This window comes from Littorina saxatilis, linkage group LG7 (assembly GCF_037325665.1).
Source record: "Littorina saxatilis isolate snail1 linkage group LG7, US_GU_Lsax_2.0, whole genome shotgun sequence".
Taxonomy (NCBI): Eukaryota; Metazoa; Mollusca; class Gastropoda; order Littorinimorpha; family Littorinidae; genus Littorina; species Littorina saxatilis.
In genome coordinates, this window is record NC_090251.1 from 47,158,921 (window position 1) to 47,172,841 (window position 13,921).

The window sequence follows — 13,921 nt, forward strand, 5'->3', positions numbered from 1 at the left end:
TGTGCCCAAAACGACCATCCCATACAATCCCAGAATATTGGTTTAGATATCATGGATTTATAATATCGTCCGCCACATTATTCGTTTGTTTCTTAGAGCATGTCGCGGACAGTTGTATGTAGTTATAAGGTTCCTTGGTCGGGCGTTGCTGACAGGTACCTGTGTCAAGGTGGGAAGACCGGTAGCTGGGCTTAGCTCAGTGATTCGCGCCTTGCACGCTTTGCACGCATTGCACGGGACGTTCACGGTAAGCTGCGCGCTATTTGTAGGGTTCACCGTTTACCTGGTTGCTGACTGAGAAATTCATAGGCATTCTTTTTTCTGTCTCGGCCGAGACCAGATGTTTGTTCGAACGGCTTCGAAATTCGTGTGTGAATTGTCGTTTGAGTTCGAAGTTATTTTCAGTAGTAATGTACGTCTACTGTGGACTTTGTTAAAGTCGGTTGCGTAAAGTGCGCGATGTTTTTCATTAGCCTGTGTGAGGTAAGTCAAATTTCTTGGTCTAATTGGATAGACTTTTGTCAGTTTTTGCTGAAGGTGAATTAGCGGCCGGTGGCAGGGGACAGGGAACCTACATTAGTTACCAGTTGTACTGTTTTGTCTCGTCTTTGTGTTGTTGTAAATAGTGTTCATCATAGTGTTTAAAAGGAAATCATTATAATGGTAAATTATATCGTAGAAGGAAACCAAAGTTTAGTCATTGTGCTTCCTCCTCATCCCTAATAATGATGTCTATTGGAGGAGGAAGTCACGTGTCTTATATTTTTGGGGAGAATATTGACTTTGGCCTTCTAGGCTTTCAGTGTTTACTGTCGAAGACAGACCGGACGGGAAGGTGCGAACCCTAGCTTCACAGCATGGAGGAGGCACCACCACGCTGCTGCTTGAGCAGCCAGTTTGGACTCTCGCATCGTCACCCCCACGCTGCTGTGTGAGCAGCCCCTCTGGATCTTCTCCGAGGCTTCATTACGCTGTTTTGAGCAGCTATCTTGTAACGTCACAGCGGCGCAACCACGCTGCTGTTGGGCAGCAACATCGAACCGGCGCCGTCGCTGCAGAGTGTGTGCCGTGTGACAGCTCTCAACTGGGCTGATTCTCTCACCCCCGCGACAGAGACGCAGGTGTCGACCCGAGGGCGCACCCCCCCCCCTGAATTCGTCGAACGTGTAGATAAGTACTTTCTTACGATAGATATCATTCATGGAATGAGGAGGGCCTTTATGACGTACGTGCTTTGTGTTTGACTGTCCTGATTGTCTCGTATGTCGTTTGTTGACATTATTTTGACTGTTGTGTACTTTCTCATGTTCATTATGTTCATCCTCATGCATTCGTGGTAACCCTTTCATTGTTCCATCCATCGTCACCCCCATATTTCACCCAACTGGGAACTATTAAATACTTTCATTTATTTACATCGGTGTTCTGTGAGTGCTGTGTGGTGTGGCCAAAGTTTTTGTGTGAAAAACTAAACATGCAAACGTGCATGCACGCGACAATGGCGAGCTTGCCAGGATAAATTCTCTTTGAATTCAAGGAATTCACTTCATTTTTGTCGTTGGCCACACTGCCCATACACTGGACACTGATGTACTGTAGTTAATTAGCTGTTGTTGTTGTCTGGTAACTGTGGGTGGTTGGAGGGGCCCGAGGGTTAGCATCAGGCCTTGTGGGTTTCCTGTCCTTGTTGCCGGTCAGCTGTGCCTTGTTTTATTTTTCATGTTTTGGCTAACCGTTTGCTAGTTGGTTCTTGTTTATGGAACTTCGTTCTGGTCGTGTTCTTGATGATAGTGCTATCATGGCGTCTAGGACGGAAAGTAGTTCGGATAGGATTGCTAGGTGGCGTTCACTTGCTGAGGAGCTAGGTGTTAAATCTACCAGTATTCCTGAGTTTATTGCCGAGCGGATGACCCGTGAAGATGAGAAACAGGAAAAACTTGAACTAGAAAGGAAAGCTTATCAGGACAAGCTAGAGCTGGAAAGGGAAGCTTATCAGGACAAGCTAGAAGTAGCGCGTCGAGAGACTGATGAGAGAGTTAAGTATGTTCAAGCTCAGCGAGAGACTGATGAGAAAGCCGCGGAAGAAAAACTAAGGCAGGAAAGAGAAGAGCATGACCTTCGCATGCAACTCCTGCAGAGAGAGTCGGAAAGTAAGAGGGTGAAGAAAGGAAGTAGGGATGGAGCTGATAATGAGGGAGATTCCTCAGGTGAAGAAGAGTCTAGTGACCTTCGTGGTTTTCGGCCTTCCATACCGATGTTTGATGAGAGCAAAGAAAACATAGCTACTTGGTTGAAAAGGTTTGAGAGAGTCGCTACCTTGTACAAGTGGAAGAGAAATACGTGGGCAACTAGGGTCTCGACTAGGTTGTCGGGTAGGGCTGTAGAAGTGTACAACACTCTTGATGATGATAGCGCAGACGACTATGACGGTTTGAAGGTCGCGTTGTTAGGCCGCTATCAGCTCACAGCCGAAACCTACCGCCGTCGTCTCAGAACCTGCAAGAGAAAAGAACATGAAACGTTCAGACAGTTCGGTGCTCGCATTGAAGAGAATTTGACTAAGTGGCATGAGCTTTCCGAGATCACAGAACTGAAACAGTTGGTTTTGCTGGAACAGTTCTTGCAGACCCTGAGCGCGGACATGGCCGCGTACGTTAAGGAGAAAAAACCTCAGACGTTAGCCGAAGCAGTTAAGTCCGCTGAGATTCATTTTGAAGCACACCGTGACAGTAAGAAGTTTTTTCAGCATGATCGTGATCAGGGTGGAAGGGCTGGCGTTGGTGAAAAGCAGAAAAGTGGAGATAACTCAGTTGGTACATCCGGTAGGAAGTGTTTCATCTGTGAGTCCCCCAAACATTTGGCTAGAGATTGCCCCAAGAAGAGCAAGTCGACGGGAGCGGTGAATAGTGGTCCTGAGAAGTCTTTACCGCCCGTCAGTGTACCCACTTTGTGTACTCCCTGTAGCCAGCAAGACTACGACCCGAGATGCCTGGTTGTAGTGGATGGTGTTGCAGTGGAGGGGTTGCGTGATACTGGATCTCAGGTTTGTGTCGTGAAGAGTTCATTAGTTTCCAGGTCTCAGTTCACAGGACAGGATCTTGAGGTTTCTATGGCTGAGAAAGACATCAAGAGGCGCTATCCAGTGATTAAGGTTCAGGTTGAATGTCCTTTCTACACTGGTGAGGTTGAGGCTATCGTCATGGATACACCTGTTGCTGATTTCATTGTAGGTAATCACGCCCGGCTGGGTGACTCGATTGTTCTTCCAGTGTACGCTGTGTCCAAGGTTGTGTCAGTTGTCACTCGTGCTCAGGCTGCCGCTGAAGGGAAGAAGTCGACTTTGTTACATGTTGCTGCTCCAGGGCTAGAAACAGTCACCCCTGAGCAGTTGCATGACCTTCAGCGGAATGATTCGACTTTGAAGAGTTGTCGTGAGGCGGCAGATCGCCGAGACGTCAGAACGTCTGGTCACTCCGGTGAAGTTGGGTTTGTTTGGAAGAAGAAGATTCTGTACCGTGAGTATCGCGGTGGTGGTAGCGTCTATACTCAGGTTGTTGTTCCCCAGCAGTTGAGGTTAGGTGTTATCAAGTTGGCTCATGAACCGCCTATGGGAGGTCACATGGGTGTTCAGAGGACACGTGATCGAGTTTGGCAGCAGTTCTTTTGGCCAGGTATGTGCGCAGACATACGTCGCTTTGTGTTGTCTTGCGATCAGTGTCAGAAGGTTTCTCATAAGCCACAGAAGGTACCGTTAGGTAAGATGCCTCTCATCGATACGCCGTTCGAGCGTGTGGCGATCGATCTGGTGGGTCCCATCATCCCTGCTTCTGAGTCTGGTAACCGGTACATCTTAGTGTTTGTGGACTACGCTACTCGGTACCCGGAAGCCATTCCCTTGAAGTCGATTGAGGCTGTGAAGGTGGCAGAAGCGATGTGGGCAGTCTGGACTCGAGTAGGAATTCCCTCAGAGATTTTGACAGACCGTGGTACCCAGTTCATGTCCGAGGTGATGAAAGAAGTGGAGCGTTTGCTGGCCATCAAGGGTTTAGCGACTACTCCGTACCATGCGCAAGGAAACGGATTGGTGGAACGGTACAACGGAACACTCAAGACCATGCTACGCAAGCTTGCTCAAGAGAAACCGAAGCAGTGGGATCGCTACATTCCTGCACTCCTCTTCGCTTATCGTGAAGTTCCACAGGAGAGTCTGGGATTCTCTCCCTTTGAGCTTCTATACGGCAGGACAGTGCGAGGACCCATGTCTGTTCTTCGCAACCTATGGACGGAGGAGCAAGTCGATGAACAAGTTCGTACGACTTCTGAGTATGTGGTTGACTTGAGGAACCGGATTGAGGAAACCTGCAAACTGGCGCGTCAGAATCTGTCAGCTGCTGCACAGAAACACGCGGAGGTGTTCAACCGGAAGACAGTGCGAAGACAGTTCCAGCCTGGAGACAAGGTTTTGTTGCTGCTGCCGCAGAAGAAGAACAAGCTGCAGTTGTGTTGGCAGGGACCGTTCGACGTTTTGGAGAAGAAAGGCGAGTCAGACTACAGGATTCGGATCTACGGGCGTGAGAAGCTGTACCATGCCAATCTTCTCAAGTTGTACAGAGACCGACAAAACACTGCGGACCCCTCAGATGGGATACCCACCGTAGCGGTGGCGGTGGTTGAAGAAACTGAGGAGATGATTTCGCCTGATCGGGAACTACCTCTGCCCTGCTTGGAGGGCGAAGAAACGGTGAAGGACATCAACCTGTCTGCTACACTGACTGCCGAGCAACGACGTCAGGTGTTGGAGATTGCGGAGAGGCACGAGAGAGTTCTTACTGATGTCCCCCTGCAGACGCCTTTAGCCGTTTTTGACATGACGGTGGAATCCGCGAAACCGGTTCGAGTGAAACAGTACCCTTTACCTTATGCCAAGGTAGAGACCATCAAGGAAGAGGTGCAGGCCATGAAGAAGTTGGGTGTTATCGAACCGGCTGCTTCTCCCTACAACGCCCCTGTTGTGCTCATCCGCAAGAAGGATGGGAAGGTTCGCTTTTGTGTGGATTACAGGCGGCTGAATGATGTGACAGTCTTCGATGCTGAACCACTCCCAGATGTGGAACACCTGTTCGCTGGCTTGGGTCGAGCGACTTACTTCAGCAAGTTTGATCTTTCCAAGGGGTATTGGCAGATACCCATCCGAGACGACGTCCGTCCCATGACTGCGTTCACCACTCCGGTAGGCCAGTTCCAGTTTACAGTCATGCCGTTTGGACTGAAGAACGCCGTGGCTGTGTTTTCCCGTATGATGAGGGCTTTGCTGGAACCGCTGGGGAGGAACGACGTTCATAACTTCATGGACGACATTCTGGTGGCGACCGAAACCTGGAAGGAACATTTGGCTGCGCTGGAGGCTGTGTTGCGGCGCCTTGAGCAGGCCAATCTCTCTGCCAGACCGATGAAGTGCTTCGTTGGGTTCGAGGAATTGAGTTTCTTGGGTCACGTGGTGAGGAAGGGTGAGATCTTACCTGAGGACAACAAGCTGCAGAAAATTGACGAGGCTCCGGTTCCAGAGACCAAGAAGCAAGTTCGGGCGTTCCTTGGTCTAGCCGGATACTACCGGAAGTTCATCCCAAATTTCTCTGCAATTGCTCTGCCGCTCTCTGATCTGACAAAGAAGAATTCTCCCAACACCGTGGTTTGGACAGCCGAGTGTGAGAAGGCATTCAGGGCTCTGAAAGCCAGGCTGACCTCAAAGCCAGTTTTGCAACTGCCGGATCTGTCGCAGTCATTCACGCTCCGGACGGATGCCTCTGATCATGGACTGGGAGCTGTGCTTATGCAAGAAAAGGATGGCGTGTTCCACCCTGTCGCCTACGCCAGCCGGAAGTTGTCCCCCCCGGAGAGCAAGTACTCCACCATTGAACGTGAGTGTCTGGCCGTTGTATGGGCTACCCAGAAGTTCCAGCCATTTCTGTACGGACAGACGTTTGTGTTGGAGACAGATCACCAACCACTGCGTTACCTGCAGACAGCAAAGGTGGTGAACAGCAGGCTCATGCGCTGGAGTTTGTTGTTGCAAGCCTACAGTTTCACCGTGCGGGTGATTCCCGGTAGTCGCAACGTGGGAGCCGACTACCTCAGTCGGGCATGCGTTGAAGAGGGATCTTTTGCAGTGTAGACAGATGTCTATGCTTAACTTGGGGGGCATTGTCGCGGACAGTTGTATGTAGTTATAAGGTTCCTTGGTCGGGCGTTGCTGACAGGTACCTGTGTCAAGGTGGGAAGACCGGTAGCTGGGCTTAGCTCAGTGATTCGCGCCTTGCACGCTTTGCACGCATTGCACGGGACGTTCACGGTAAGCTGCGCGCTATTTGTAGGGTTCACCGTTTACCTGGTTGCTGACTGAGAAATTCATAGGCATTCTTTTTTCTGTCTCGGCCGAGACCAGATGTTTGTTCGAACGGCTTCGAAATTCGTGTGTGAATTGTCGTTTGAGTTCGAAGTTATTTTCAGTAGTAATGTACGTCTACTGTGGACTTTGTTAAAGTCGGTTGCGTAAAGTGCGCGATGTTTTTCATTAGCCTGTGTGAGGTAAGTCAAATTTCTTGGTCTAATTGGATAGACTTTTGTCAGGTTTTTGCTGAAGGTGAATTAGCGGCCGGTGGCAGGGGACAGGGAACCTACATTAGTTACCAGTTGTACTGTTTTGTCTCGTCTTTGTGTTGTTGTAAATAGTGTTCATCATAGGGTTTAAAAGGAAATCATTATAATGGTAAATTATATCGTAGAAGGAAACCAAAGTTTAGTCATTGTGCTTCCTCCTCATCCCTAATAATGATGTCTATTGGAGGAGGAAGTCACGTGTCTTATATTTTTGGGGAGAATATTGACTTTGGCCTTCTAGGCTTTCAGTGTTTACTGTCGAAGACAGACCGGACGGGAAGGTGCGAACCCTAGCTTCACAGCATGGAGGAGGCACCACCACGCTGCTGCTTGAGCAGCCAGTTTGGACTCTCGCATCGTCACCCCCACGCTGCTGTGTGAGCAGCCCCTCTGGATCTTCTCCGAGGCTTCATTACGCTGTTTTGAGCAGCTATCTTGTAACGTCACAGCGGCGCAACCACGCTGCTGTTGGGCAGCAACATCGAACCGGCGCCGTCGCTGCAGAGTGTGTGCCGTGTGACAGCTCTCAACTGGGCTGATTCTCTCACCCCCGCGACAGAGACGCAGGTGTCGACCCGAGGGCGCACCCCCCCCCCTGAATTCGTCGAACGTGTAGATAAGTACTTTCTTACGATAGATATCATTCATGGAATGAGGAGGGCCTTTATGACGTACGTGCTTTGTGTTTGACTGTCCTGATTGTCTCGTATGTCGTTTGTTGACATTATTTTGACTGTTGTGTACTTTCTCATGTTCATTATGTTCATCCTCATGCATTCGTGGTAACCCTTTCATTGTTCCATCCATCGTCACCCCCATATTTCACCCAACTGGGAACTATTAAATACTTTCATTTATTTACATCGGTGTTCTGTGAGTGCTGTGTGGTGTGGCCAAAGTTTTTGTGTGAAAAACTAAACATGCAAACGTGCATGCACGCGACAGAGCACATAACAACATAACATGTTCTGGGTAGATAATTGATTTGGCTTTCCCCCCCGTATGTAAAAGTTGCCAAGTTTTGCCTTTTATGATTTTTGTCGATTTGTGGTTGGTTCCTTCCGTTTTTGTCACGTCGATTTTGGGGGTACCCTTATTTGAGCGGCGGTCACGTGATCCCTCGTGTGTGTGTGTGTGTGTGTGTGTGTGTGTGTGTGTGTGTGTGTATGTGTGTGTGTGTTTGTGTGTGTGTGGGGGATGTGGGTGTCTATATGGGTGTGTGTGTGTGTGTGTGTGTGTGCGTGTGTGTGTGTGTGTGTGTGTGTGTGTGTGTGTGTGTGTATGTAAGCGAGTGTGAGTTTGTGTGTGTGTGTGTGTTTGTGTGTGCGTGCGTGCGTGTGTGCGTGCGTGTGTGTGTGCGTGCGTGCGTGCGTGTGTGTGTGTGTATGTGTGTGTGTCTGTGTGTGTGCCGTCTTTTGCTTACGTTTACAATTATTCTCTGTATATGTTCCAAGGACTGGTTGGAAGATTAAGCTAAGCCTAAAACCGTTATCCTTATGTAATAAAGTTGTGAGTTGTGAGTCGTGAGTCGTGAGTCGTGAGTCGTGAGTCGTGAGTCGTGAGTCGTGAGTCGTGAGTCGTGAGTTGTGAGTGTTGTGAGTTGTGAGTGTTGTGAGTGTTGTGAGTGTTGTGAGTTGTGAGTGTTGTGAGTTGTGAGTTGTGAGTGTTGTGAGTTGTGAGTGTTGTGAGTTGTGAGTTGTGAGTTGTGAGTTCTCTCTCTCCCCCTTCTCTCTCCTCGATCCCAAGCTATCTTTTTTCTCAGCAACAACCTCTTTCTCGTTTTCAACGGAGGACAGAATAAAGGACATAACGACGACCAATATTCTTGCAGATACAGCTGGATGTCCGGAGTTCCAGGCTTGTAAAGCGTCAATGGCTTCTTCGGGACCTGATGTGCCTCACTTCCAGCAATGCCAGTAAGTTTTGTATGTCTGTCCGCATACCTGTCTGGCATACCCGTTAGTCTGTCTGTCTGTCTGTCGACTTTTACCCAAAACGCAGTGCTAAAGCTCCGTGCTGCCAGCTTTGCGAACTTAACTTCGCTCAGTCGACTTCGCCCAGTTAAGGACTCATCTCTTGTAGAGCATGACATGTCGGCTGTATTTAGACGTCCCTTTGTTTCTTAAAGCTTTGTTACATGAATTTGAATATTACTACTCCACAGGGCTATGCTGATTTTCCAACGGTGTACGCACAACGCCAGGACAACCTGCAACCTGACCCAGCCCGTCGTCGACAACGGGGACGACAACAAACCGTCTTTGGACAACATTGCTGCCATCAACGAGAAAATGTGTGTTGGTGAGTGCGCACCGCGTTTGGGACTTTTCTGAAATCCCAAAACACATGGAGTGCTTCACGTTACCAAAAAAACAAGTCGCGTAAGGCGAAAATACAACATTTAGTCAAGCTGTCGAACTCACAGAATGAAACTGAACGCACTGCATTTTTTCACAATGACTGTAGTCCGCCGCTAGTGCAAAAGGCAGTGAAAGTGACGAGCCTGTTTAGCGCGGTAGCAGTTGCGCTGTGCTGCATAGCACGCTTTACTGTACCTCTCTTCGTTTTAACTTTCTGGGCGTGTTTTTAATCCAAACATATCATATCCATATGTTTTTGGAATCAGGAATCGACAAGGAATAAGATGAAATCGTTTTTAAAACGATTTCGGAAATTTTATTTTAATCATAATTTTTATATTTTTAATTTTGAGAGCTTGTTTTTAATCCAAATATAACATATTTATATGTTTTTGGAATTAGAACATGATGAAGAATAAAATAAAAGTAATTTTGAATCGTTTTATTAAAAAAATAATTTTAATTACAAATTTCAGATTTTTAATGACCAAAGTCATTAATTAATTTGTAAGCCTCCATGCTGAAATGCAATACCGAAGTCCGGCCTTCGTCGAAGATTGCTTGGCCAAAATTTCAATCAATTTAATTGAAAAATGAAGGTGTGACAGTGCCGCCTCAACTTTCACAAAAAGCCGGATATGACGTCATCAAAGACATCTAACACAAAAATGAAAAAAACGTCTGGGGATATCATACCCAGGAACTTTCATGTAAAATTTCATAAAGATCGGTCCAGTAGTTTACTCTAAATCGCTCTACACACACACACGCACAGACAGACAGACACACACACACACATACACCACGACCTTCGTCTCGATTCCCCCTCTATGTTAAAACATTTAATCAAAACTTGACTAAATGTAAAAAAAGAGTAGTTTTTTGTGCACATCAGGCTGTTTATTTTTTTCTGTGCAACTAAGTAAAAGTCACACTTCTCTCGTGAAAATGCAAAAGACCTCGGTCATTCTGCCATAAGTGCAGATGGCTGATACCACCTAAACACGCATACACTTGTATATCTCATCTAAAGTCAGGTAAAACCCGGGAACATGCCCCTAATGGCTTTGCCTCGAGGGCGTAACACTTGAATTTCTCTCACGTAAAAATCCTGGCCAGAACCGTGTCGGTGAACATGACGGTGAACGCGAGACTGATGGCACCGTAAACTGGACTGCGGTGTGATTGTCTCTTGCAGCGTTGGAGGGTCAGAGCGTGACGACGTGCCAAGAGTACACAGACTGCATGAGCGACGCCAACCTGCCCTTCAATGACGCAGGGCTGATGGACACGGGGACTTGGTGCGAGTAAGTAGCCAACGTTAGGGTTCAGGGTTTCAAGGTTTTATTTGGCTTTTGGCCCATAGGGCGTTTAAGCTAAGAAAATACGCAGTTAAATCACACATTCAAACACACGGACAATGAGAGTGCACGCAGGCACAGCAAGCAGTGATCTTAAGTAAGGAACAAAAGAAAACAAAACACACAAACAAACAAAAACAACATCATAACTAACTATAGAAAACTTACAGGAGTACGACTATGACGACGATGATAATAATGATGATGACGGCAGTGACAACAAGGAGAGTGTTTTGTTGGCCCAGATTGACGGCTCACTCCCTGCAGTGTGTTCACTTCTTTGGCGACAAATGCCCCGTGCTAGCTCCAGTCACGAGTCGCATTCACGTTCTCTTCGCGGAGCTCATGGCAGAGGGATGTCCAAGTAAGAATTAGCATTGGTGTTGTTACATTCAGTCAAGTTTTGACCAAATGTTTTAACATAGACTGGGAATCGAGACGAGGGTGGTGGTGTGTGTATGTGTATGTGTGAGTGTGTGTGTGTGTGTGTGTGTGTGTGTGTGTGTGTTTGTGTGTGTGTGTGTGTGTGTGTGCGTGCGTGCGTGCGTGCGTGCGTGCGTGTGAATTTGTTGTCTTAATTTGCCACAATAACCAGCAGTTTCTCTCTACGTTCCTAGAACTTTGTCTTAATATATTTTCTCTGTTTTTAAAAGTTTGCTTTTATAAACGTAGGAATTTATGCGTTCGTTTATTCATCATATTCACAGATACCTATGGATATATCATCCCTGAAGTCACAGGAGCTACGAACACGTCACGCACGACCATGTCTACGTCAGCAGGCACTAACACGTCACAAACTACAGTAACGTCACCGCGCATGACTACGACAGCCGGAACCACTGCTTTAAAGCGCACCACAGCCAAGTCCACAACGACACAGAGCAGTGTCTCAACAGGCAGAAATACTACTCCAAAGAGAACCAACCACACTGACAACACGGACAACACAGACAACACGGACAACACGGACAACACGGAAAACACGGAAAACACGGACAACACTGACAACGGCTTCAAGCCACCAGACAACATCAACATCACCTTTCCGGACAACACGAACAACATGTCTGATGGGGCCAAGCCACCAGACAACATCAACATCACCTTTCCGGACAACACGAACAACATGTCTGATGGGGCCAAGCCACCAGACAACATCAACATCACCTTTCCGGACAACACGACCAACATGTTTGATGGGGCCAAGCCACCAGACAATAACGGGGACACATCAGACAGCGTCAAGTCAGAAAATATCGAGACATCGGACAACGGTAAGTGTCATCATGAATTATTTTCACCGTTCTATATTAGGGATAAGGGATAAGATTTCATATGGTCTGTGATGTTACCCTCATGGAAATTCGGGCTGCTTTCTCCCTGGGGAAAGCGAGCTGCCATACAGTACGGCGCTACCCATTTTTCTTACCTTGTCTTGAATAAACAACCTGGCAGATGTGTTTGAGTACAGCGATCTTTGTCATGCGGCCGTTTACTAGTCAATAAAGTAACGAAATGAAAATGAAATATTTTGAAACTGAAATGAGAGAAGGAACAACAAATACAAAACAGAATCCAGCATCCTCACCAGTTCATTTTCTGTATTTGATGCAGGAGCGGAACCATTACCCGGCGCCCATCTGATGCTAACACTGACGCTAACGATGGCTGTTGGGATGCGGTTTCTTCTGTAACGAAAGACAACTCCGGCGATGATCGCCGATGGTCACAGCGTCGTTACCTGCCTTGGAGTGCAACATTTTGACGTGGTCATGCACCCTTTCTATTTAAACAATTCGCCCAAAATCCATTATAGCTCGGATTGTTCCCCCCCCAATATTTTCTATCTTCTTAAATACCATAAAATATCTCTGCATTTGTACCAAAACCATTTACTTGGAAATAAGAATTGGTTGGTGCATGCTAATTTCTGTATTATATTAATTTTTTATGTATTATTTTTTCTGTACTGTTCATTAATTTGGTAAAGTGTGATGATTTGCTTTAGTCATTACATTTTATTCATTCACTTTTCAAAATATATTTTTGTCTGTGTATCAATGATGTTGTATTTAGCACTATTGATTTTTTGATTGATAGATTTTGTTTGGTGTCTTTTGATTTTTTCGTTTATCTATTTTCTCAGTTATTAATTCATTGAGTTTGAACTATTATTTATCGATAGATTTGTTATCTCTATTGTTTACTTTTATGTAATTAATCATTCATTCATTAATATCATGGACCGGAGAGCAGAAGAAACAGGTCTGACTTTCAAGACAGAGAGAGACAGACAGACGCAGCACACAACACAGACACAAAGCATTGAGACGTTTTGTAAAAGATTTATTATTCATAGAAAAATGGAAGGCGAAACAACACAGATTGATTTTTGTTGTCTTTAATTTTGAAAACACTCACACACAAAAAGTACAACCCACCCTCAAGTCCAGTGTGTATAAACAACAGTGGCTCCAGAGTGGATTGTAACATCATCTAGACTTTAAGAAGAACAGATTAAGTTAAAAACTGAAATCCGGCTTGAGTTGTATCTATATCTGCAAACACTACTTGCCGTCCTATGCTTTGCACAAGCGATAAAAAGCAGAAATCGAATCCAATTCTTTTTGACAGCGTATACAATTAAAACGTGAAAGAAGAGAGGAGAGAAGTCAAGGAAGGGGGAAAGAGCAAAAGAAAGTGTCTTAACTTTTGAATATAAATTCTTATTCTTAAGTTTTCTGTGCCTAGTATCCAAGCTTACGCATAAATACACGCGTCTCATTTGGTTAATGTCCACCCTTTTTGATGAACAGGTTTTTTGTTCTTTGATCATGACTTTTAAGGTAATGGTATTTTTTAAAACTTTTGTATAATTATCATCTAAAGCACGTACGGAAATACAAAGGTGTTTTTACTTCTTTTGCATCTTTTTTTTTTAGCAAATTTATTGTTCCAACGCACTTTTCGTCCCTTTTTTAGCTTCTCTGTCCCACCAAAATTGCACTATATATTTTTTAAGAGCGAGAGAGAGAGAGCGCGAGAGAGAGAGAGAGAGAGAGAGAGAGAGAGAGAGAGAGAGAGAGAGCGAGAGAGAGCGAGAGAGAGAGAGAGAGCGAGAGAGAGAGAGAGAGAGAGAGAGAGAGCTCATGCAAACCCCAGAAAATGTTATAAAGCAAAAAAACAAAAAAAATCTACCGTAGCGAAGACATCTATTGCACATCTGTCTTTACAGACTACAGCCTGGCTGAGGGGCAGGTGGTGGATGTTTTTTCTATTAATCAAACAAATCCAAGCAACTGTTACAGCGCTTAAAGAAGAAAAGTTGTTCAGGAAGATTAGTACTATCTTATGTTTAAATGACTTGTTGTCAGCTTATGCGGGTTGCGCCCCGTACACGTACATTTATAGAGATTGAGAGGACAAATCGTCAAATATATATACCAGAAAAAAAGAGCCTCGTTCCCAACTTCACATTTTAATATATTCACTATTGTGCTGTCCCTGTATCGGGGATTACTGATTTTTTTGATTTTTTTA

The 13,921-nt window shown here is 45.9% G+C and overlaps 1 protein-coding gene across 2 annotated transcripts in view; it reads left to right on the forward strand.

Annotated features, from left to right (window-relative positions):
* LOC138971644 (uncharacterized) overlaps window positions 1-13,916 on the forward strand; it is a 30,054-nt gene extending 16,138 nt beyond the window's left edge. For both annotated transcript variants that reach the window (XM_070344411.1, XM_070344412.1), the window contains 6 exons: window positions 8,489-8,573; window positions 8,822-8,958; window positions 10,216-10,324; window positions 10,624-10,742; window positions 11,086-11,655; window positions 11,996-13,916. In XM_070344411.1, the coding sequence (XP_070200512.1) occupies window positions 8,489-8,573; window positions 8,822-8,958; window positions 10,216-10,324; window positions 10,624-10,742; window positions 11,086-11,655; window positions 11,996-12,075 (1,100 nt within the window). In that variant the 3' untranslated portion in view covers window positions 12,076-13,916. The remainder of the gene's footprint in view (window positions 1-8,488; window positions 8,574-8,821; window positions 8,959-10,215; window positions 10,325-10,623; window positions 10,743-11,085; window positions 11,656-11,995) is intronic.
* Window positions 13,917-13,921: the final 5 nt, after the last annotated feature.